General features: G+C 69.2%; 2 protein-coding genes across 2 annotated transcripts; one reads left to right on the top strand and one right to left on the bottom strand.

The window, feature by feature from the left end:
• The first annotated feature begins 294 nt into the window (after positions 1–294).
• On the top strand, positions 295–6974 carry LOC142823519 (gap junction gamma-1 protein-like). Its single transcript, XM_075914614.1, is given in 6 exon segments — positions 295–426; positions 4912–5390; positions 5393–5565; positions 5568–5826; positions 5829–6074; positions 6769–6974. Coding segments are annotated over 5 exon segments (1140 nt in total). The 5' UTR covers positions 295–426; positions 4912–4936; the 3' UTR covers positions 6777–6974.
• A 4649-nt stretch (positions 6975–11623) lies between these two features.
• INHA (inhibin subunit alpha) lies at positions 11624–14227 on the bottom strand. The gene is given in 3 exon segments (XM_075914616.1): positions 11624–11962; positions 11964–12517; positions 13329–14227. Coding segments are annotated over 3 exon segments (1173 nt in total). The 5' UTR covers positions 13744–14227; the 3' UTR covers positions 11624–11758.
• Positions 14228–24074: the final 9847 nt, after the last annotated feature.

Genomic DNA, 24074 nt, shown 5'->3' with positions numbered 1-24074 from the left:
GGGGGGGGGGGGAGAAGGAGTCCCCAGGAGCTGGGGGCTCGGGGGGGGGGGGGGAAGAAGGAGTCCCTGGAGCTGGGGGCTCGGGGGGGGGGGGGAGAAGGAGTCCCAGGAGCGGGGGGGGGTGCCCTGCGTACCTGGGGCAGTTGAGTGGGGCTGTCCCTTGGGCAGATGTGGGGCCGGCAGGGAGTGTCCTGGGGGAGCTGGTGGGGAGGGGGAGGGGGGGGGCGCTGGGGCTCCAGGCGCCGCACGAGTCCGGCTAACTACACGCGTGTAGCAACGCGGTTGGCGGTGGGACGGGCCCGCCCGTGGGCGGGGACTGGGGCCGGGTCCCGCTTTGTTCGGCGGGGCGGGAGCCAGACGCGGCGCTTTGTCCCGCGGAGCGAGCCCGGCCCTGGTGAGCGGGGTCCGGGTCCGTGCGGGGTCGAGGTGAGCCGGGTGCCGGCGGGGTGCGGGGTCCCGGCGGGGTCCCGGGGGGTCCCGGGGGGGGGCGGTGCGGGGGTGCGGGGTCCCGGCGGGGTCCCGGCGGGGGGGGAGGGGTGCGGGGTGCGGGGTCGGTCCCGGCGGGGGTCCCGGCGGGGGGGGGGGCGGAGCGGGGTGCGGGGGTCCCGGCGGGGGGGGGGGGCGGAGCGGGGTGCGGGGTCCCGGCGGGGGGGAGGGGTGCGGGGTCCCGGCGCGGGCTGAGTGTGGCTCTCGCGGTGGAGTGGCCTCGGGGCGGGGGAGCCGCGCATTCCGTGGCAGCATGAGCGCCCCCCCCCCCCCGCCCCACACACGGGGCTGCTTGCTGCTGCTGCTGCTGCGAGGGGCCCTTGGGCGGGGATCGCGGGGGCGGTCAGTTAGCTCTGGGGCCAGGTGGGGGCCAGGCGGGGGGGCTCTGGGGCCAGGTGGGGGCCAGGCGGTGGGGGGCTCTGGGGCCAGGTGGGGGCCAGGTGGGGGGGGGGCTCTGGGGCCAGGTGGGGGCCAGGCGGGGGGGCTCTGGGGCCAGGTGGGGGGCCGGGTGGGGGGCTCTGGGGCCAGGCGGGGGGGGGGCTCTCGGGCCAGGTGGGGGCCAGGTGGGGGGGGGCTCTGGGGCCCAGGTGGGGGGGGCTCTGGGGCCAAGGCGGGGGGGGGGCTCTGGGACCAGGTGGGGGCCAGGCGGGGGGGGCTCTGGGGCCAGGTGGGGGCCAGGTGGGGGGGGCTCTGGGGCCAGGTGGGGGCCAGGCGGGGGGGCTCTGGGGCCAGGTGGGGGCCGGGGGGGGGCTCTGGGGCCAGGCGGGGGGGGCTCTGGGGCCAGGGTGGGGGCCGGGGGGGGCTCTGGGGCCAGGCGGGGGGGCTCTGGGGGCCAGGTGGGGGCCGGGGGGGGGCTCTGGGGCCAGGCGGGGGGGCTCTGGGCCCGGCAGGTCCATGTGGCGCCCTGGCCCCGGTTACCTGACACCGGGCGGGCGGGGGCTGTTGGCGGGGCCGCAGGGGACAAGGGGCTTTGTGTGAATGTGGAAAATCTGGCCTGGCCCTGCAGTGAGGACGTGTGTGGGGCCCGCGGAGCCCCCCCCCCCCCCCCAGCTCCATGCTCTGTGCCCCGCGGAGCCCCCCCCCCCAGCTCCATGCTCTGTGCCCCGCGGAGCCCCCCCCCCCCAGCTCCATGCTCTGTGCCCCGCGGAGCCCCCCCCCCCAGCTCCATGCTCTGTGCCCCGCGGAGCCCCCCCCCCCCCAGCTCCATGCTCTGTGCCCCGCGGAGCCCCCCCCCCCAGCTCCCATGCTCTGTGCCCCGCGGAGCCCCCCCCCCCCAGCTCCATGCTCGGTGCCCCGCGGAGCCCCCCCCCCCAGCTCCATGCTCTGTGCCCCGCGGAGCCCCCCCCCCCCCAGCTCCATGCTCTGTGCCCCGCGGAGCCCCCCCCCCCCCCCAGCTCCATGCTCTGTGCCCCGCGGAGCCCCCCCCCCCCCCCAGCTCCATGCTCTGTGCCCCGCGGAGCCCCCCCCCCAGCTCCATGCTCTGTGCCCCGCGGAGCCCCCCCCCCCCCAGCTCCATGCTCGGTGCCCCGCGGAGCCCCCCCCCCCCCCCAGCTCCATGCTCGGTGCCCCGCGGAGCCCCCCCCCCCCCAGCTCCATGCTCGGTGCCCCGCGGAGCCCCCCCCCCCCCAGCTCCATGCTCTGTGCCCCGCGGAGCCCCCCCCCCCCCCCCAGCTCCATGCTCGGTGCCCCGCGGAGCCCCCCCCCCCCCCCCAGCTCCATGCTCGGTGCCCCGCGGAGCCCCCCCCCCCCCCCCAGCTCCATGCTCGGTGCCCCGCGGAGCCCCCCCCCCAGCTCCATGCTCTGTGCCCCGCGGAGCCCCCCCCCCCAGCTCCATGCTCTGTGCCCCCGCGGAAGCCCACCCCCCCAGCTCCATGGCTCGGTGCCCCGCGGAGCCCCCCCCCCCCAGCTCCATGCTCGGTGCCCCGCGGAGCCCCCCCCCCCCCAGCTCCATGCTCGGTGCCCCGCGGAGCCCCCCCCCCCCCCCAGCTCCATGCTCGGTGCCCCGCGGAGCCCCCCCGCCCCCCAGCTCCATGCTCTGTGCCCCGCGGAGCCCCCCCCCCAGCTCCATGCTCTGTGCCCCGCGGAGCCCCCCCCCCCAGCTCCATGCTCGGTGCCCCCGCGGAGCGCCCCCCCCCCCAGCTCCATGCTCTGTGCCCCGCGGAGCCCCCCCCCCCCCAGCTCCATGCTCTGTGCCCCGCGGAGCCCCCCCCCCCCCCCAGCTCCATGCTCTGTGCCCCGCGGAGCCCCCCCCCCCCAGTTCCATGCTCGGTTGCCCCGCGGAGCCCCCCCCCCCAGCTCCATGCTCGGTTGCCCCGCGGAGCCCCCCCCCCCCCAGCTCCATGCTCTGTGCCCCGCGGAGCCCCCCCCCCCCCCAGCTCCATGCTCGGTGCCCCCGCGGAGCCCCCCCCCCCCAGCTCCATGCTCGGTGCCCCGCGGAGCCCCCCCCCCCCCAGCTCCATGCTCGGTGCCCCGCGGAGCCCCCCCCCCCCAGCTCCATGCTCGGTGCCCCGCGGAGCCCACCCCCCCCCCAGCTCCATGCTCGGTGCCCCGCGGAGCCCCCCCCCCCCGCTCCATGCTCGGTGCCCCCGCGGAGCCCCCCCCCCCCCCAGCTCCATGCTCTGTGCCCCGCGGAGCCCCCCCCCCCAGCTCCATGCTCGGTGCCCCGCGGAGCCGCCCCCCCCCCCAGCTCCATGCTCTGTGCCCCGCGGAGCCCCCCCCCCCCAGCTCCATGCTCTGTGCCCCGCGGAGCCGCCCCCCCCCCCCCAGCTCCATGCTCTGTGCCCCGCGGAGCCGCCCCCCCCCCAGCTCCATGCTCTGTGCCCCGCGGAGCCGCCCCCCCCCCCCAGCTCCATGCTCTGTGCCCCGCGGAGCCGCCCCCCCCCCCCCAGCTCCATGCTCTGTGCCCCGCGGAGCCCCCCCCCCCAGCTCCATGCTCTGTGCCCCGCGGAGCCGCCCCCCCCCCCCAGCTCCATGCTCTGTGCCCCGCGGAGCGCCCAGTGGACCTGCCGGGGGCTCCCATGCCAGCTGCGTTCAGGGCCCTTGGCGCCAGCCCCTGCGGGCAGCGCGCGGAGAGCCACGTGGTGCTCGGCCGGGCAGGGCTGGGTGTAGCAGGCAGCTTGCGCTGGTCTGACCCTGGTGCCTGCTCCTGCCCCCAGGGAGCTTTCCTGCCGCACTGGGGGCGGGGGCCAGGGCCCTTGTCCCGGCTGCAGCCCCTGGGGCGGGGGGGCCTGGCCTCTCCCCTGGGCAGGGCGAGGTGGGTCTGACGGTGGCCGCGGGCCCGGGGTCTCCATTGGGCTGCTGGGCGCACCGGAGACCTGTCTGCCTGCTCCCTCCCCGCACCGGGCGCCAGGCCTGAGTTCCGGCTCGGCCACCTCTGGGTGCGGGGGCCTGCCGGGCGTCTCCCTGGCCAGGGCCCCTCCGCCCATGGTGCACGTGCCCCGGCCCCGCTCCTCTCGCTGCACCTGTCCCCTTCCAGGCCCGCAGAGCCCTGTGGCCAGGCCAGACAGGAGCAGCACCTGGGCCGGGCCTCTGCAGGGCCTGGAGCCGGCGGGGGGCTGTCCTGCTGCCACCTTGGGCCGGGTGCCCCCCTTTTCTACGCCTCCCGCCTCCCCAGTGTTTCAGGCGCACGTCCCCTCAGCCCCGGCCCTGCCCTGCCCCTTTGCCAGACAGCAAAGGGACCGTCCCCGAGCCAGCCCTGAGACCTCCCAGCGACCCCGGGATGGAGCCCCCTGGCTGGGTGGAGAATCCGCCCGTTGCGGGGCAGCTCCTGCCCGTGGTTAATGAGCCTCTGCTCGTTTGTGTCCAGCTGCTGGGATTTGTCCTGTCCCTCGGAGCCCTGTGACCCCGGCGTTGCCTGGGAGGGTAGACGCCGAGGCCCGTGGTGAGCCCTTCTCCGCAGGCCCCGCTCAGCCCCTGTCCCAGTGGGGTGCAGGAGCGGAGCCGGGGGACAGCGCGCCTTGTGCTACTCTCCTGAGGGCTGGCTGGCTCCATGGTGGCAGGGAAGTCCGGGGATAGGCCCAGGCTGCTGGTGACCCAACCCCTGGGGGCTGGCCCCATTCTGCTGCTAGAAGAGGCTGAGGTGGGGGGTGGTGCCCTGTGGGGTGTTTGGGGGAGCTGCTGGCCCCTGAGCAGCCTGGGGTAGGCTTCTGGCCGAGGGCCTGTGCGTGGCGGCTGGGGACGTGGGGGAGGGGGAGAGGACAGCCACAGCATGATGGAGGGGCCCTACCGAGCGGGTGTGCGGGGCAGGGAGACGGGCCCAGGGTCGGAGGCTGGGACCTGGGTGAAGAGCAGGCGGGGCTGGGGCTGCAGCCAGGCAGGAGGGACACGGGCTTGGGGCTGTGGCAGGGACCCCTGCTTGTCGGTGGGTGAGCGGGCCGGGGTCTGTGTTCGCTCGGGGGGCTTATTGGCTCCCCCCTTGCGCTGCAGGGTCTGAGCCAGCTGCCCAGGCACGATGAGCTGGAGCTTCCTGACCCGGCTCCTGGAGGAGATCAACAACCACTCCACCTTCGTGGGCAAGGTCTGGCTCACGGTCCTCGTGGTCTTCCGCATCGTGCTGACGGCCGTGGGCGGCGAGTCCATCTACTACGACGAGCAGAGCAAGTTCGTGTGCAACACGCAGCAGCCGGGCTGCGAGAATGTCTGCTACGACGCCTTCGCCCCCCTCTCCCACGTCCGCTTCTGGATCTTCCAGATCATCATGGTGGCCACGCCCTCCGTCCTCTACCTGGGCTTCGCCATGCACCGCATCGCCCGGGCGCCGGGGGGCCGGGGCGCCAGGGGCCGGGCGGGGGCGCCCGTGGTGCGGCGGGGCGTGGGCCGGGACTACGAGGAGGCGGAGGAGGAGAACGAGGAGGATCCCATGATCTTCGAGGAGCTGGAGCTGGAGAGGGAGAAGGGCGGCGAGGGGGGGCGGAGAAGCACGACGGGCGCCGGCGCATTCGCCACGACGGGCTGATGAAGGCCTACGTGCTGCAGCTGCTGTGCCGCTCGGCGCTGGAGGTGGCCTTCCTCTTCGGGCAGTACGCGCTGTACCGCCTGGAGGTGAGCCCCTCCTACGTGTGCACCCGCAGCCCCTGCCCGCACACACCGTGGACTGCTTCGTCTCCCGGCCCACCGAGAAGACCATCTTCCTGCTCGTCATGTACGCCGTCAGCGGGCTCTGCCTGTTCCTCAACCTCTGTGAGCTCTGCCACCTGGGCCTGGGCTGCCTCCGGGACGCTCTGGGCCAGGGCGGCGCCAGCCCCAGTCCCCCCCCCAGCCCCTCCGGGCCGCACTGCGCCAAGAAGGCCCCCAGCGCGCCCCCCACCTACCACTCGCTGAGGAAGGAGCCCCTGAAGGGCCAGCCGGCCTACAGGAGTACCTGGCCAGCCCCGCGGCCGAGCGCCCCTGCGAGCACGGGCTGGACCGGCTGCACAAGCACCTGCGCCTGGCCCAGGAGCACCTGGAGATGGCCTTCCAGCTCCACCCCCCGCCGGAGACGGCCAGCCCCTCGCGCAGCAGCAGCCCTGAGGCCAACGGCCTGGCCGCCCAGCAGAACCGCCTCAACCTGGCTCACGAGAAGGAAGGGGTGGCTTGCGACAGAATTGCAGGTGAGGAAGGTCTAGGCCCGGCCCCCCGGCGCCGGCTGGCCCGCCCCCCCCCTCTCGGCCCGCCCCCCCCCGGCCCGCCTGCCTCTCGGCGCCCCCCCCTCTCAGCGCCCCCCCCCCCCCGGCCCGCCCGCCTCTCGGCGCGCCCCCCCCCCCCCCCCGGCCCGCCCGCCTCTCGGCGCCCCCCCTCTCAGCGCCCCCCCCTCCCGGCCCGCCCGCCTCTCGGCGCCCCCCCCCCCCCCGGCCCGCCCGCCTCTTGGGGTGTGTCTAGACTACAGGGTTTGTCGACAAAACTAGATCCGCGTCTGCGCTGTTCCTGAGTCACGGCGGAAACCTCATTCTCCGAGGAATGACGCCTTGTGTCCAGAGTCCTGTCGCCAGGAGGCGTTATTGCGGCTCGCTTTGTCAGCAGAACGGGATGTAGTGTAGACGTACCCTCGGCGACCCCCCTCCCGGCCCGCCCGCCTCTCAATGCCCCCCCCGGCCCGCCCGCCTCCTGGCCCGCCTGCCTCTCGCCCCCCCCCCCCCCTCCCGGCCCGCCCGCCTCTCGGCCCCCCCCCCCCTCCCGGCCCGCCCGCCTCTCGGCGACCCCCCTCCCGGCCCGCCCGCCTCTCGGCGCCCCCGGCGTTCCTTGGGCAGGCGCTCTGACTCCTGACGGTGCTGTGGCAGGGCCCTAACGTGTGTCCCCTCCCCACAGGGCTGTGAGCGGCTGGGCCTCTCCAGGCGGCTGCAGATGGCAACAGGGAATTTGCTTCTGAGGAGACCACTGGAACGCGGACAGCCTGCGCGGGGGACACAGGGCCGGGCTGGGTGGAAGTGGCGGGCGGGGAGAGACGTTCCTTCACTGTTTTTAGAAAAGGGAATCTTTTATTTTTGTACTTTTTATAAACTTGAGTGCACATGCCCCGTCCCAAGCACCTTCTGCCTGCGCCCTCCCTCCGCCCCAGCCCCAGCCAGCCCCATAGCGCCCCCTCCGGCCCTGCCATGGGGAAGGACCTACGTGGAGGCAGATGATGCTTGGTTGCTTTCCCATGGGGGCAGTGAGCTGTCCCATGAGATCCAGCGGGGCTGGGCCCGTGCGCACCATTCCCTTGGGTCCCTGCTCCCAGCGGGGTCTGTCTGCGCCCCAGTTGCGTGGCTGGGCTGGGGAGTCGTGCCATGTTGCAGGCAAACTGGGTGGCTGTGGGGCTCCGCTTATGGGGGGCCGTGCCTGTACCTAGGAGAGCTGTGGCCACGCAGCCTGTGAGCCCCCCTCCACCCAGTGCTCAGGAGGGGCTGGTGCAGGGGACTCGGGGGCAGCGCTGCACACTCCACCCCACGGACCCATGCCGCTTGTAAAGCAGGGTGTGGACGCAGCCCCCCCACGGCTCACGCTCGGACTAACTGCCAGGTGCATGCAGCCCCCCCCCCACGGCTCTCACACAGCCCCCCCACGGCTCACGCTCGGACTAACTGCCGGGTGCATGCAGTCCCCCCCCCACGGCTCTCACACAGCCCCCCCACGGCTCACGCTCGGACTAACTGCCGGGTGCATGCAGTCCCCCCCCCACGGCTCTCACACAGCCCCCCCACGGCTCACGCTCGGACTAACTGCCAGGGTGCATGCAGCCCCCCCCCCACAGCTCTCACACAGCCCCCCCACGGCTCACGCTCAGACTAACTGCCAGGTGCATGCAGCCCCCCCCCCCCACAGCTCTCACACAGCCCCCCCCCACGGCTCACGCTCAGACTAACTGCCGGGTGCATGCAGCCCCCCCCCCACGGCTCTCACACAGCCCCCCCACGGCTCACGCTCAGACTAACTGCCGGGTGCATGCAGCCCCCCCCCACGGCTCTCACACAGCCCCCCCACGGCTCACGCTCAGACTAACTGCCGGGTGCATGCAGCCCCCCCCCCCACGGCTCTCACACAGCCCCCCCACGGCTCACGCTCAGACTAACTGCCAGGTGCATGCAGCCCCCCCCCCCACAGCTCTCACACAGCCCCCCCACGGCTCACGCTCAGACTAACTGCCGGGTGCACGCAGCCCCCCCCCCCACAGCTCTCACACAGCCCCCCCCACGGCTCTCACACAGCCCCCCCCCACAGCTCTCACACAGCCCCCCCACGGCTCACGCTCAGACTAACTGCCAGGTGCATGCAGCCCCCCCCCCCCACGGCTCTCACACAGCCCCCCCCCACGGCTCACGCTCAGACTAACTGCCGGGTGCATGCAGCCCCCCCCCACGGCTCTCACACAGCCCCCCCACGGCTCACGCTCAGACTAACTGCCGGGTGCATGCAGCCCCCCCCCCCACGGCTCTCACACAGCCCCCCCACGGCTCACGCTTGGATAAACTGCCGGGTGCATGCAGCCCCCCCCCACGGCTCTCACACAGCCCCCCCACGGCTCACGCTCAGACTAACTGCCGGGTGCACGCAGTCCCCCCCCCCCCACGGCTCTCACACAGCCCCCCCACGGCTCACGCTCAGACTAACTGCAGGGTGCACGCAGTTCCCCAAGGACAGGCTGCCGGGTGCACACAGCCCTCCCCTCCTCCCCCCAGCTCGCACACAGGGGCAAACTGCTGGGGGAGGGGCTCTGCCAGCGCCTGGTGCCTGCTGGGCCGGGGCAGAGGGACCAGACCCTGGGGTGCAGGGCCTTCGCCCAGCCTCTCCCCCTCCCTTTGCCTCTGGCTGGCTGATGCTTGAGCCGAAGCTGATGGCTGCATTCCAAGGCTCGGGTGTCCGGGCTGCCTGCCTGGCTGGGCTTGGATCCTGGGCTCTGAGCGAGGGAGGGGGTCCTGGGGCCCAGGCCATGAGCTGCAGCAGAGCCGAGCGCTGGGAAGACGGGCCCATGGTCACTGCTGGCTCCATTTCGCTGTTGCCCTCCTGGCCGCGGCAAGGGCTGGCCCTGGTCGGAGCTGAGGGCAGAGTCCAGCCCTGCCTGCGGCCCCGGGGCCTCCGTCTGTTCCACTTGCCCTGGGAGCCCCCCAGGTAGCTCCTGCTGGGTGGGGGGGGGGGGCTGCATGCCCAGCCTGCCTGGCGCTTGCTCTGAAGTCTGGGCTGGCCTGGCAGTGAGCCGCCGGGAGGGGGGCCTGTGGGGCGGGCTCTGCCAGGGCCAGTTCCCTTTGTCCCAGCCCTGTCACTTCCTGGGGTGGGGTCACTGCCAAGGCTGCCCTCAGGCTGAGCAATATCCTGTGGTCCCAGGGCTCGGTCGGCTGAACCCAGAGAAGCTGGGCAGAGAAGGGGGCTCACGCCGGTTCCCCTGCCCGGGGCTCTCGGAGCAGCTGGGGGGGGGGGGGGGGACAGTGGCAGGGCCTGTTCCCTGGAGCAGGTTTGGCTGGTTGTGCAGCATGCTTCCCTGCCCCACCCTGCTTGGGCTAGAGCAGCTGCTGGCTGGGTAGGGGGAAGGAGCACATGGGGGGGGGGGGCTGCAGAGAATCCAGCAGGTGGGTGGGGAGGGAGAAGGTGCATGGGGGGGGACAAGGAACACACGGGGGGGGGGCTGCAGAGAATCCAGTGGGTGGGGAGGGAGAAGGCGCACGGGGGGGGGAGACAAGGAACACACGGGGGGGGCTGCAGAGAATCCAGTGGGTGGGGAGGGAGAAGGCGTACGGGGGGGGAGACAAGGAACACACGGGGGGGCTGCAGAGAATCCAGTGGGTGGGGAGGGAGAAGGCGCACGGGGGGGGGGACAAGGAACACACGGGGGGGGGCTGCAGAGAATCCAGTGGGTGGGGAGGGAGAAGGCGCACGGGGGGGGGACAAGGAACACACGGGGGGGGCTGCAGAGAATCCAGTGGGTGGGGAGGGAGAAGGCGCACGGGAGGGGGGAGACAAGGAACACACGGGGGGGCTGCAGAGAATCCAGTGGGTGGGGAGGGAGAAGGCGCACGGGAGGGGGGAGACAAGGAACACGGGGGGGGGGGGGCTGCAGAGAATCCAGCGGGTGGGGAGGGAGAAGGTGCACGGGGCGGGGAGGGCTGCAGATGGGGAGGAGAGGGACAAGGAACACGGGGGGGGGGGGCTGCAGAGAATCCAGTGGGTGGGGAGGGAGAAGGCGCACGGGGGGGGGGACAAGGAACACGGGGGGGGGCTGCAGAGAATCCAGTGGGTGGGGAGGGAGAAGGCGCACGGGGGGGGGACAAGGAACACACGGGGGGGCTGCAGAGAATCCAGTGGGTGGGGAGGGAGAAGGCGCACGGGGGGGGGGACAAGGAACACGGGGGGGGGGGGCTGCAGAGAATCCAGTGGGTGGGGAGGGAGAAGGCGCACGGGGGGGGGGACAAGGAACACACGGGGGGGCTGCAGAGAATCCAGTGGGTGGGGAGGGAGAAGGCGCACGGGGGGGGACAAGGAACACAGGGGGGGGGCTGCAGAGAATCCAGCAGATGGGGGTGTAGAGGGGTGACCCCACCAGCCAGATCAGGAGTGCAATGACCCCCACCCGCAGACCTGCCAGCCCTGGGGGTGAGAAGTGGCTCTGTCCTCATCCTTGGACTGAGGCACCCCCCGTCCCCCCTCCAGTGCCCGTCAGGCCCCTAGCTCTGCACAGGGAGCCCCCCCAGAATTCACTCTCCCCCCAGCCCTGAATAATTTTCAAGCAGCCAGCGAGTGTCAGGTACCAAGTGAGCCCCGGGTCTGGTCGCTGCTCCCCCGCACGGGGCACGTCATGGCACTGGCTGGTTGGTGCGATGACGAAGGCCCAGGGGTCTCCGGGAGGCTGGTCTATGGGCCTGGCTCAGCCCAGGCTGACCCGGTCCGGCCCATCACCTCCCTGGGACAGGAGAGGCCTGGGGTGAGCAGCCCAGGTCCATGGGGCTGGGGGGAGGCTGCGTCTGTGCTCCTGGCCATGTGCAGCTAGTGCCTTGGTACCGCCCGCTCAGCCCCCTGGGCCCCGGCCTGTGGCACAGCGCTGCTCGCCCTGGGGGGCGACCCCTCCGGCTCCCGGACAGCAGGAAAGCAGCGCCCAGCTCAGGGAGGTGGGTGGTCTGACCAGGGGTCGGCCTGGAGGGGGCACCCAAGAGTTGGGGGTCAGCCTGGAGGGGGCGCCGGAAGGTCGGGCCAGGGGTCGGCCTGGGGGGGGGGCGCCCGAGAGTTGGGGGTCAGCCTGGGGGGGGGGTGCTGCAAGGTCGGGCCGGGGGTTGGCCTGGGGGGCAGCTTGGAGGAAGCACTGGAGGGTGGGGCTGGGGGTTGGCCTGGGGGGCAGCCCGGAGGGGGCGCCGGAGGGTCGGGCCGGGCTCACCCCGGAGGGTCGGGCCGGGCTCACCCCGGAGGGGCGCTGGGGGCGGGCCGGGGGCAGCCCGGAGGGGCACCGGAGGGTCGGGCCGGGCTCACCCCAGAGGGGCGCGGGGGCGGGCCGGGGGTGCCGGAGGGGCGCGGGGGCGGGCACGCCGCCCCTAGATGCAGGCGCAGTCCTGCGTGAGGATGTTGGGCACGGTCTCGTACTTGAAGGAGTAGCCGCCGTCGGAGGTGGTGCGCACGCGGAGGGGGCGCCGGAGGGTCGGGCCGGGGGCAGCCCGGAGGGGCGCCGGGGGCGGGCCGGGCTCACCCCGGAGGGGCGCGGGGGCGGGCCGGGGGTGCCGGAGGGGCGCCGGGGTCGGGCCGGGGGTGCCGGAGGGGCGCGGGGGCGGGCCGGGGGTGCCGGAGGGGCGCGGGGGCGGGCCGGGGGTGCCGGAGGGGCGCGGGGGCGGGCACGCCGCCCCTAGATGCAGGCGCAGTCCTGCGTGAGGATGTTGGGCACGGTCTCGTACTTGAAGGAGTAGCCGCCGTCGGAGGTGGTGCGCACGCGGAGGGGGCGCATGGTGCTGGGCAGCGCGGCGCAGCAGAGCCGGAAGCCCAGCGCGTGGCTGAGCGCGTGGCCGTGGGCGCAGCGGCCGTGGCAGTAGTGGAAGACGAAGCTGCGCGGGGTGCACGATCCACTGGTCCCAGCCCAGCTCCTCGAAGGAGATGTTGAGGGCGGCCCGGTGGCAGCCGGCGTGGGCCGCGGCGTCCTCCGAGGGGCGCTGCAGCAGGCTGAGGGCGGCGGGGGACCAGGGCACGGAGGAGCGGCGGGCCCGGTCCGGCCCCCGGGGCTCGGTGGTGGCCACGAGAAACGGCATCTTGTCGGGCTCGGCCACGCAGGGGCAGCGCGGGCAGCGCACCAGCAGCACGAGGAGCTTCTGCGAGAAGCGGCGCAGGAGGGGCGCGGCGAAGGGCAGGACCGTCCACTGCTCGGCCGTGCGCAGCGCCCCGGCTGCCGCCACCTGGCCCTGCCCGGACAGGATCCGCACCTCCAGCCCCGCCGCCGAGAGGTTGGCGGCCGCGGGGTCCCCCGGGGACGCGGGGCTGGGCCCGGTGTGGAACCAGAGCTGGGCGCCCGTCACCACGCGGCTCCGGAGGTGCCCCGACGGCTGGAACAGGTAGGTGAACGCGCCCTCTTGCTCCGGCGGCGCGGCCAGCTGCGGGGGCTCGCACGGCACATCTGCGGGGGAGATGGTCAGCAGCCGGGACCCCCCGGCCCAGCCCCCGCCTGCCCGCAGGGACGGGCCGTGTGGTAGCTGCCTCAGAAAGGTGGGGCAGGAATTAACCCCCTGGGTTCCGAGGGGCTCAGCAGGGCCTGGGGCCAGGGTGGAGGGACACCAGCGGTGCGGAGCCGGGGCCTGGCAGAAGCAGGCGGGGGAGGGGGGGCTGGCAGAACGGAGGGGGCAGAGTTGTGCTAGCAGGACCCTGCAGGGCTCCAGCAAAGTTGTGTGGGGCTGGGAGAGCTGTCCCCCTGCGCTTGGGGCTGCCCGGTGGCCTCGTCCCACCCAACGCCTGGTGCCTGGGCGCCCTGTCCCAGCCGTGCCCGGCCGAGGGGAGGCCTGGCTCCTTGCGTACCGGAGCAGCTGCTCAGCCCTGCACCCTTGGGGATCCAGTAGGGCTGGGGGTAGGGTTTGCTCCCTGCACAGCTCGGTCGCCCCCACTCTGCCCGGGACCAAAGAGGCCCCAGGCCTGGCTGCCTCCAAACACAGCTCTGAGCTGCGGGTCTGCGTGCTCTGGGCTCTGGCCCAGAACACGGGGAGACTGGCCCTAGAGACTCGGCCTGGCCTGCCCCCTGCCCCACCCACAGACTGGCCCCTGCTGGGGCATGTGCCCAGTAACCCCCCAGCCACAGGGCAACCGCAGCAAACCGCCCCCCCCCCCCGTTCCCCTGCCCGCCGGCAGATCCAGCCCCTGCTGCTCTCCTTCCCTTTGCTCCAGCCCCATGGCTCTCCCCCAGCCTGGCCCCCTGCTCCCCACAATCCAGCTCTCACCCGTAGTGGGAAACAGGATGACCTGGGAGGTGTCCTCTCTCTCCTGGTGGTGCAGGGCCTGGGTACCTGCAACGTGCCTCCTCTGCACCCTCCTGGGCTCCGTCTGGGCCCTGCTCCAGGGGCGGCTGGGCCTCAGATACTCCAGGACCTGGGCCCGGAGCTTGGCCAGGATGAGCTGCCTGTCGAGCTCAGCGCCCTGGCAGGCGGCAGCAGAGACCGGAGCCAGCAAGGCCAGCAGCAGGTGCAGCAGCTGCATGGCTCTGGTGTGTGCAGGTCTCAGCCGTGGGTCTGTCTGCCCAGCCAGTGCCGCTCGCTGGCTGAGCCTGGGCGCGGTGGCATTGAGACGTATCTGACACTGACGCAAACGTCTGCTAGCCATGAATATTATCTCTGGGCCCCGGGAACAGCCTGACATCTGGAATGCAAGGACAGCAAGTGCAGGGGGACGCAGCCCCGGGCAGGGGAGGTCATGTGCCCTGGCGCGGGGCACAAGGCTGGGGGGGCCTGGGGTGCGGAGCCCAGTCTGGGGAGGCCAAGGTGCCCCTGGTGATGGAGAAGATACTGCCAGGAGCAGGGAGCTGCCCACCTGTGCCAAGTGCTGGTGAGCGACAGCCCTGCGGCCGGGCGGGGGGGCAGATGCTCTGCCCTTGGGCTTGGCCGGGGGGAGCGTTTGGAGAGGTGCGAGTGTCGGGGGGGCTCTTTTCAGCCCATTTATGCACTTTCACGCTCGGGCTGCGTCTGGCGTTGGGATCGTCGCTGTTCTCATGCTGAGCCACGTTAGGAGCTGCAGGATTCAGTGAGGAGCCCCTGCCCGCACCTGCCTGGGCTCTCCAGGCCCGAGGGGAGCGTCAGCCAGTCCCCTGCGACGGTCCCGAGCCACTTGGACAGTTATCCTGCCCCTGCCCCTGGCGGTGGCCGGGAGACGGTTCCGTTTTCTGTGGCTGCAGAGTGCGCCAGGCAGGGATGTGACGCGTCAGTTCACGGAACAGTCGTTTAACCGCGTGAATTCTTAGCGGGCACTCGACTGTTCCCGGGGGTGGGGCCGGCTGCCAGTGCGCTCCGGCCCCTCCCGAGGAGAACCTGCCTCCGTACCAGAGGCGGCAGCGCGGGGTGCCAGGCTGGAGCTGGTCTGTGAGGGGAGCCAGTTTAGAAACCAGCCCCCATCAGCTGTCCTGCGCTGCTCCCTCTGATACAGCAGCAGGGGTCTCCTTGGGAGGGGCCAGAGCGCACTGGCTGTCGAGGGGAGGGGCTGAGTTCCCGGATCTGGCATGAGCCGGAAGTGAGCCGGGCTGCCTGGCTCCTAATACACTTTACATGCAGAGCCGCAGCGGGGTAGATCCCAGATCCGGTGCGAGCCAGGGCTGTGTGTGTGTGTGTGTGTGTGTGTGTGTGTGTGTGTCCCCTCCCCCCAAGGGCACTAGGGCTGACGGCCTGTCCTATGCCTACACGGAGCCTTGGCTGGGCTGGGTCTTGGAGATGCAATGAACCCATTTGTACTCTACTGGCTGGCGGAGTCTGGCTGGGTCGGGGGTCCCCGACGCGCTGTCACCGTAGCGTAACCCCTAGGCAGCCAGGCCCACCACCTCCATCGGCTGCCCCCCCCTCCCCGCCTCGCTCATTCTCCGTCCCTGGAGCCCAGCCGGCCACGCCCTGGGGGTGGGGCAGGGGCCAGTCTGGGCAGGCGGGTTCCACGCTGGGACAGCGCTGCCAGGCTACGGGCTTGGTAGGAAGGACCGAGAGCCCTGGGCACCGTAACGACCAGCAGATTCATCCGGGCACCAGCTGTCGTCCTGGCTGCCCTGAGGCCAGGCTTTCTGTGCCCAGCTCGAGCGCCCTTTGGCTGGCTGCTGGCAGTGGGAGCCTTCTCCCAGCCCGGGCTGGCCCTAGGGCACTGCCCCCTGCTGGACTGTGAGCGTGGGGCTGCCCCCTGTGATGGCGCGTTGGGGGTCCCGTGTCTCCTGCACCCCGAAATGGCACAAACAGACTGCACCAGCCGGTGGAATAGAGGAAGTTTATTGCCTCTCCAGGATACAGCACAGCACAGATGGAATCTGGTCACAGAGCTGGGCTAGGATGCCTCAGGCCCCCTTGAGATGGGGGAGACTGGGCCCCTAAACTCCAGCCCCTTTCCCTAGGCTGTGTCCTCATGCTCCCAGACAGCCACTAACTAACTCTCTTCCAGCCCTGCTCCCCAGCCAGGGCAGCATCCACCTTCCTTTGTTCCTCTCCATGGGGTTTATCTGGTTCAAAAGGTTTGGCATCACCTTGGACTAGTGAGGTTTTCCCTGCTGGGTCTTGCTCCAGACAGCAGGGGTCACCACATACCAGCAAGCACCCCCACTACGTCACCCCCCCCCCCCTTGCCTTGGGCTCCGGGCCCCAGGCCGTCCCATGTGGCTGCAGGGAAAGGCCCCCAGGCCCAGCCCAGCCTGGCTTAGCAACACCCCCAAGTTCTGGCACCCGGTAGAACCTGGCACTGCCCCTGCCTGCCGCCCCCCCCGCAGGCCCTGCCTGCCGCCCCCCAGGCCCTGCCTGCCGCCCCCCCCCCCCCCCCCAGGCCCAGCCCAGCTGTCACATTACCGAATTGGAGGGAAGCAGCCAGATCGCTGCTGCACCCCTAGGTGGGGGTGTTGGCCCCAGAAATCTGTATGAAAGGGAGCCATGTGGGGTATTGAATGGGAGCTTGTTGTTTGTTGATCTTATGTGCGCTATTTATGTGAGTGTATAATGTCTGTGTGTGTAGGTAGGAATCTGTAATCTGTGTGGAAGCTGAATATTTCTGTGAATGTGGTTAAGCATGGCTATGGACAGGCTGAGTAGCAAAGCCCTGTGGAACAATGGCTCTCAATAGGCTATGGACACACCCAAAGAATGGGGTTTGTCAATGAGGGCAGCCAGCAGGGAACATAGAGGTTGGCCTCTGACCAGGTGACTTGCTGCATACAAGAAGAGGCCAGGAAGGAGGTATAAAGAGGCCATGTGGTCGATGCCATTTTGTTCTCAGCTCAGCACTTCATCCCAGAGGCAGCACTGCAGGGATCGAAGAGCCCGGAAGACCTGTGAACCCATCCTGATCGTAGGATGTGCAATAAGAACTTTTAAACCAGCAGCTGCAACATCTCTGCTAGAGCCTGCATCGAGGACTGGGAGATTCGGTGCATGTAACGTACTGTACTTTAATAACCTTACTCTCATGCTTTTCTTTCTTGTAATAATAAACCTTTAGATATAGATTCTAAAGGATTGGCCCAGCGTGATTTGTGGGTAAGGTCCAGAGGGGAAATTGACCAGGGATCTGTGGCTGGTTTCTTGGAACCGGACAGAACTTGTTCGGGGTAGGTGGGATTGGGTGCTAGGACCCCCCACCTGTGTATAGGCCCGGGGCCATCTGGGGCACGGATATTGCTGGGGTGTCGGAGGGGTTTTGCTCGGGAGGCTTCAGGCAGGCTGCTGAAGCGCTCTGTGGGACTGGTTTGTGGCCTGTTTGGAGAGGTCGCCAGTCAGGGGGACTGTAAGGAGCCCCGGATTCGAGCAATTCGCCCTGAGCGGACGCCCTCAGCTGTGCCCAGACACGGCCCGGTCTGTCACAGTGGCGTAGTCGGCAGGATCCACAGATCTTGGTCAATTGAGCTTTGGGATCAGGACCCCACGCTGTCTGAATTTGATTTTTGGTGTTGAGAGTTTGGTTGATTAAAGAGTCGCTGCGATGATCCCGGGATTATATGAGAGTCTGAGCAAAAGTGCTCTGAAGGATTTGTGCTTGGGGAGAGGCATTGCCTTTAGGAAAAGGGCCTCTAAACTAGATCTGGTAGTGCTGTTATTAACCAGAGATGTGGATGAAAAGGAGCAGAAGCAAGCCAAGGAAGCTGCTGAAAGAAGGCGGAAGGCAGATGAAGAAATTGCTAAGAGACAGAAGGAGCTGGATCGGGAACTTGAGATGAGAAAAGCAGAACATGCAGAGAGAAGGGCAGAGCATGCAAAGAAGATGGCCCTGGCCAAGGAGGAAAATGCTAGACTTGACCTCCCGCTTAAGAGACTAAAAGAACAAGAGAGACTGTATCCTCCTGAAGGTTCAATGTATAACTCTGTGGGTATGCGGTGTTCTTATGATATGGCAGACGTATTGTGCCCAGCTGATGTGATGACCCAACCCCAAAGCATGTGTGAATGCAAACCTTTTGTGTTACCTGTAGCTAGCAGGGAGGTTTGGGAAGGGGGTGCATGTGGGTATGAAAAGTTTCCTGGGGCTGGTCAGTCTCCCTGTAACCAAGGGGAAAGTGTCTCTACATGTGTGCCTGTGGCAGATGGCTGTGTGTCTGTGCAGGGGGGCAGTGAGCCTGTGAGTCAGGGCCCGTCTGATGCCTCAGAGGTGAGGCTGGAATCAGAACCAGGGCAGGAAGAGCCCAGAAGTCAGGGAAATGTTTCTCTGGGGCAGCCTGGAGTGGCTGGCCAGAGTGAAGTTTTAGTTGAGGAGTTGGTGGCTGGTGAGGTTTGTGGAATTGAACCTGCACAAGCTGAAATTGAGTTGTGTGAAGAAGCACAGTGTGTGCAAGCTGGCAATTTGGCTGGTGGAAGTAGCAGTGGGGCAGTAAAGGAAGCTGTCCCAGTGGCTAGCTGTATGACTGAGATTAGCCAGGGGTGTTGGGACAAGGGAGAAGCTGTCTCTGGTTGTCTGGCTGTGTGTGGGGAAGAGTTTCTTCCTGTGTCTGAGGAAGGTGCCCCACAGCCTGTGAAGGCTGAGAGCAGTGTGGTTGTCCCAGAGTTGGGTCTGGATATGGCTAAGGCCCAGGAAGGGGGTGGCCCAAGGTTTGTGTCTGCTGGGGAGAGGGATGAGGTGACTCAGGTAGAGTCAGTCAGTGTTTTACCAGAACCCCAGAGACCAGACAGTGGTGACCCTGATATTGTGCCTGATGCTGCTGTGTTGCTGGCAGAGGGGGGAGCAACTCTGTGGGAGCAGGGAGACCCCTTAGCCCGGGCACAAGGAGAGAATGAGGGCGTGTTAACTCTGGTGCCTAATGATGGTGTGGACGTTTACAGCCATCTAGAGAGTTGCACAGGGAGTGAAGGTGCTTCTGACCCTGTCTCTTGTGGGTCTGTCTATGTGCCTGAGAGGGGATTGTCTGTGAATCCACCTGAGGGGCCAGAGATGACTCGGGGAGTAAGGGAATTGCAGGAGGAGTTGGTTGTGGCTCAGCAGGGCAAGGCTACTGCAGAGCCAGGGAAGGGTGAACTGCTGCTTAAGGAAGCTCATAGGGAGGAGAGTCCTGGCAGTGCTTGGAGCAAGCAGTTTGCTGTGACTGAGGGAGGTGACAGGGCCTTGCTGGGAGAAGGCATTCAGGAGAAAGCTCTGCCTGTAAAAGGCAGCAGCTTCTTGTGTGAGGCCCTTGTTGCAGTGCCTGATGGACAGAACTTGTCTGTTGGCAGTGACTCCACTGACTTGGGTTTAGGGAAACCCGGTGTGGATGGTGTTGGGGAGGTCTCGGAGGGACTGAGGGTTGTTCCAGAGGAGGCAGGAACAGCCAGAGAACTGGAGCAGGCTGCTAACCCAGTGACTGTGGGTGACCAGCTTGCTGGGAAGTCAGTGTGTGTGGGACAGGATTGTTCCCAGGTGAGTGAGGAGAGTGGGAAGTTAGTGTCTCAGATTCAGGAGAAGGGCTGGGTAGCTAAGTATGCAGAGCAGAACAGCTGTGTGGTCACTCTCCCTGGGATGCAGGAGATGGCAGTTACGCTCCCATCTCTGGACACGGTGGACACTCATAGTCTATCAGGGAGGTTGATATCTGGTTCCATGTGGAAACAGAGTTTAGAGAGGGACAGAGGAGAGACTTGGGAGTCTACAGCTCACTGCTGTTACCCCACTGAGTGGGGGAAGGGGGAGAATTCCAGGGCCATTGTGAGCCAGGGAGTCACACCCAGCCAGCCCTTTGTCTTGGTCAGGCCAGAGGTTTCAGGCCTGGAGCCCAGAGGACAAGGGGGAGGGGCAGGACTTGCTTTGGCCAAGAAGATTTGCAGTTTAAACCTGAAGGGCCAAAACTGCAATGGTGTGGGGCCAGAGAAGGGGCCTGAGGGAGAATTTCAGTATTACACCTGGTATAGGATTGTTCTTGTTACTGATGTTAATTCCTGTAACCAATGTATTATTGTTGCAGAGAATTGTAACGGTATACAGTGTGCATGATCCTATGAAAATACCATGTAATCTGTCTGGAGATGTACCAAACGACAGACGGTATGTAAGGGGACATTGTGATGTTGCTATTTCGTGGTTAACACTTGTAACAGGTCTTGGAACTTCTTACAGGACAAAAAGGGTTCCAGCCAGAAGGTCCTGTGTGAGAAGAGAAACTGAGGCACGCCACCATTTTGGTTGGGGAGGCCTGTGATGCCCTCAGTGATGTTACTGGCATCACTTCCTGCATCAATTTTGCGTTGGGGGTGTCACATTACCGAATTGGAGGGAAGCAGCCAGATCGCTGCTGCACCCCTAGGTGGGGGTGTTGGCCCCAGAAATCTGTATGAAAGGGAGCCACGTGGGGTATTGAATGGGAGATTATTGTTTGTTGATCTTATGTGCGCTATTTATGTGAGTGTATAATGTCTATGTGTGTAGGTAGGAATCTGTAATCTGTGTGGAAGCTGAATATTTCTGTGAATGTGGTTAAGCATGGCTATGGACAGGCTGAGTAGCAAAGCCCTGTGGGACAATGGCTCTCAATGGGCTATGGACACACCCAAAGAATGGGATTTGTCACCTGAGGGCAGCCAGCAGGGAACATAGAGATTGGCCTCTGACCAGGTGACTTGCTGCATACAAGAAGAGGCCAGGAAGGAGGTATAAAGAGGCCATGTGGTCGATGCCATTTTGTTCTCAGCTCAGCACTTCATCCCAGAGGCAGCATTGCAGGGATCGAAGAGCCCGGAAGACCTGTGAACCCATCCTGATCGTAGGATGTGCAATAAGAACTTTTAAACCAGCAGCTGCAACATCTCTGCTAGAGCCTGCATCGAGGACTGGGAGATTCGGTGCATGTAACGTACTGTACTTTAATAACCTTACTCTCAGGCTTTTCTTTCTTGTGATAATAAACCTTTAGATATAGATTCTAAAGGATTGGCCCAGCGTGATTTGTGGGTAAGGTCCAGAGGGGAAATTGACCAGGGATCTGTGGCTGGTTTCTTGGGACCGGACAGGACTTGTTCGGGGTAGGTGGGATTGGGTGCTAGGACCCCCCACCTGTGTATAGGCCCGGGGCCATCTGGGGCACGGATATTGCTGGGGTGTCGGAGGGGTTTTGCTCGGGAGGCTTCAGGCAGGCTGCTGAAGCGCTCTGTGAGACTGGTTTGTGGCCTGTTTGGAGAGGTCACCAGTCGGGGGGCTGTAAGTAGCCCCGGATTCGAGCAATTCGCCCTGAGCGGACGCCCTCAGCTGTGCCCAGCCACGGCCCGGCCCGTCACACCAGCCCAGCCCTGTCTCCTGCCGTAGGAGCTGTAGCCACATGGGACGGCCTGGGGCCCGGAGCCCAAGGCAAGGGGGGGCAGCCCGGAGCGGAGAGCAGGGGGCTCCACGCTCACAGTCCAGCAGGGGACAGGGCTGGGCGGGGCAGGGGGCAGTGCCAGGCTCTACCGGGTGCCGGAACCTGGGGGCGTTGCTAAGCCAGGCTGGCCCGGGACTGCGGCTTGATGCTGGGCCAGGCCGAGGACCCCGGCGGGAGTTCTGCTTAGTTTAGTTAAACTGCTCCTGTGCCGTCTCCAGGGGCCAGGATCTCGGGCTGGGAGCCCTCAGGTGGGGCCGTGGGGCGGACCCCACACGCGTCCCTGCTGCTCCCCTGCCGGCACTGTCTGGTAATGGCTCCCTTGCCAGCTTCCCCCCCGGGTAAACCAAGGCTGCCGGCCGCACCAGTGACTTAGCCCCTGCCGGCCCTTCCCCCCCAGCCCCGAGCCACCACCCCCCTGCTCTCCCCCAGCCCCGAGCCACCGCCCCCCCCCTTGCTCTCCCCCGGCCCCGAGCCACCGCCCCCCCTTGCTCTCTCCCAGCCACCGCCCCCCCTTGCTCTCCCCCGGCCCCGAGCCACCGCCCCCCCTTGCTCTCCCCCAGCCCCGAGCCACCGCCCCCCCTGCTCTCCCCCAGCCCCGAGCCCCTGCCCCCCCTTGCTCTCCCCCAGCCCCGAGCCACCGCCCCCCCTGCTCTCCCCCGGCCCCGAGCCACAGCCCCCCCTGCTCTCCCCCGGCCCCGAGCCACCGCCCCCCCTGCTCTCCCCCAGCCCCGAGCCCCTGCCCCCCCTTGCTCTCCCCCGGCCCCGAGCCACCGCCCCCCCTGCTCTTCCCCGGCCCCGAGCCACAGCCCCCCCTGCTCTCCCCCGGCCCCGAGCCACCGCCCCCCCCTGCTCTCCCCCGGCCCCGAGCCACCGCCCCCCTTGCTCTCCCCCGGCCCCGAGCCACCGCCCCCCTTGCTCTCTCCCAGCCACCGCCCCCCTTGCTCTCCCCCAGCCCCGAGCCACCGCCCCCCTTGCTCTCTCCCAGCCACCGCCCCCCTTGCTCTCCCCCAGCCCCGAGCCACCGCCCCCCTTGCTCCCCCTCCCCAGCCCCCGCCCCCTGCTTCCCACTTTCCCTGCTCACTGCGGCCACAGTGCAGTTTCACTTGTTACTGAAAAGATTCCTGCTTCCTTCTGCACATCCTGCCCTCTGCAGCCTGGGGTCCCCTGTGCCCCGCGTCCCTCCGCCCCCTCCCCCCCTCTGCAGCCTGGGGTCCCCTGTGCCCCGCGTCCCTCCGCCCCATCCCGCCCTCTGCAGCCTGGGATCCCCTGTGCCCCGCGTCCCTCCGCCCCATCCCGCCCTCTGCAGCCTGGGGTCCCCTGTGCCCCGCGTCCCTCCGCCCCCTCCCCCCCTCTGCAGCCTGGGGTCCCCTGTGCCCCGCGTCCCTCCGCCCCATCCCCCCCTCTGCAGCCTGGGGTCCCCTGTGCCCCGCGTCCCTCCGCCCCATCCCGCCCTCTGCAGCCTGGGGTCCCCTGTGCCCCGCGTCCCTCCGCCCCATCCCCCCCTCTGCAGCCTGGGGTCCCCTGTGCCCCGCGTCCCTCCGCCCCATCCCGCCCTCTGCAGCCTGGGGTCCCCTGTGCCTCACGTCCCTCCGCCCCATCCCCCCCTCTGCAGCCTGGGGTCCCCTGTGCCCCGCGTCCCTCTGCCCCCTCCCGCCCTCTGCAGCCTGGGGTCCCCTGTGCCCCGCGTCCCTCCGCCCCCTCCTCCCCTCTGCAGCCTGGGGTCCCCTGTGCCCCGCGTCCCTCCGCCCCATCCCGCCCTCTGCAGCCTGGGGTCCCCTGTGCCCTGCGTCCCTCCGCCCCATCCCCCCCTCTGCAGCCTGGGGTCCCCTGTGCCCTGCGTCCCTCCGCCCCCTCCCGCCCTCTGCAGCCTGGGGTCCCCTGTGCCCCGCGTCCCTCCGCCCCATCCCGCCCTCTGCAGCCTGGGGTCCCCTGTGCCCCGCGTCCCTCCGCCCCATCCCGCCCTCTGCAGCCTGGGGTCCCCTGTGCCCCGCGTCCCTCCGCCCCCTCCCCCCCTCTGCAGCCTGGGGTCCCCTGTGCCCCGCGTCCCTCCGCCCCATCCCCCCCATCCCCCCCTCTGCAGCCTGGGGTCCCCTGTGCCCCGCGTCCCTCCGCCCCATCCCGCCCTCTGCAGCCTGGGGTCCCCTGTGCCTCACGTCCCTCCGCCCCATCCCCCCCTCTGCAGCCTGGGGTCCCCTGTGCCCCGCGTCCCTCCGCCCCCTCCCCCCCTCTGCAGCCTGGGGTCCCCTGTGCCCCGCGTCCCTCCGCCCCCTCCTCCCCTCTGCAGCCTGGGGTCCCCTGTGCCCCGCGTCCCTCCGCCCCATCCCGCCCTCTGCAGCCTGGGGTCCCCTGTGCCCTGCGTCCCTCCGCCCCATCCCCCCCTCTGCAGCCTGGGGTCCCCTGTGCCCTGCGTCCCTCCGCCCCCTCCCGCCCTCTGCAGCCTGGGGTCCCCTGTGCCCCGCGTCCCTCCGCCCCATCCCGCCCTCTGCAGCCTGGGGTCCCCTGTGCCCCGCGTCCCTCCGCCCCATCCCGCCCTCTGCAGCCTGGGGTCCCCTGTGCCCCGCGTCCCTCCGCCCCATCCCGCCCTCTGCAGCCTGGGGTCCCCTGTGCCCCGCGTCCCTCCGCCCCATCCCGCCCTCTGCAGCCTGGGGTCCTCTGTGCCCCGCGTCCCTCCGCCCCATCCCCCCCTCTGCAGCCCGGGGTCCCCTGTGCCCCGCGTCCCTCCGCCCCATCCCGCCCTCTGCAGCCTGGGGTCCTCTGTGCCCTGCGTCCCTCCGCCCCATCCCCCCCTCTGCAGCCTGGGGTCCCCTGTGCCCCGCGTCCCTCCGCCCCATCCCCCCCTCTGCAGCCTGGGGTCCTCTGTGCCCCGCGTCCCTCCGCCCCATCCCCCCCTCTGCAGCCTGGGGTCCCCTGTGCCCCGCGTCCCTCCGCCCCATCCCGCCCTCTGCAGCCTGGGGTCCCCTGTGCCCCGCGTCCCTCCGCCCCCTCCCCCCCTCTGCAGCCTGGGGTCCCCTGTGCCCCGCGTCCCTCCGCCCCCTCCTCCCCTCTGCAGCCTGGGGTCCCCTGTGCCCTGCGTCCCTCCGCCCCATCCCGCCCTCTGCAGCCTGGGGTCCCCTGTACCCCGCGTCCCTCCGCCCCATCCCGCCCTCTGCAGCCTGGGGTTCCGTGCGCCCCACGTGCCTGCTCCTGCTGGCCGGCGCGCCGCTGGGGGCCC

The sequence above is a fragment of the Pelodiscus sinensis genome, unplaced genomic scaffold (genome assembly GCF_049634645.1).
Source record: "Pelodiscus sinensis isolate JC-2024 unplaced genomic scaffold, ASM4963464v1 ctg188, whole genome shotgun sequence".
In the NCBI taxonomy this organism is placed as follows: Eukaryota; Metazoa; Chordata; order Testudines; family Trionychidae; genus Pelodiscus; species Pelodiscus sinensis.
Note: the sequence above shows the minus strand (reverse complement) of the source record. Positions and strands in the feature narration are given on the sequence as shown.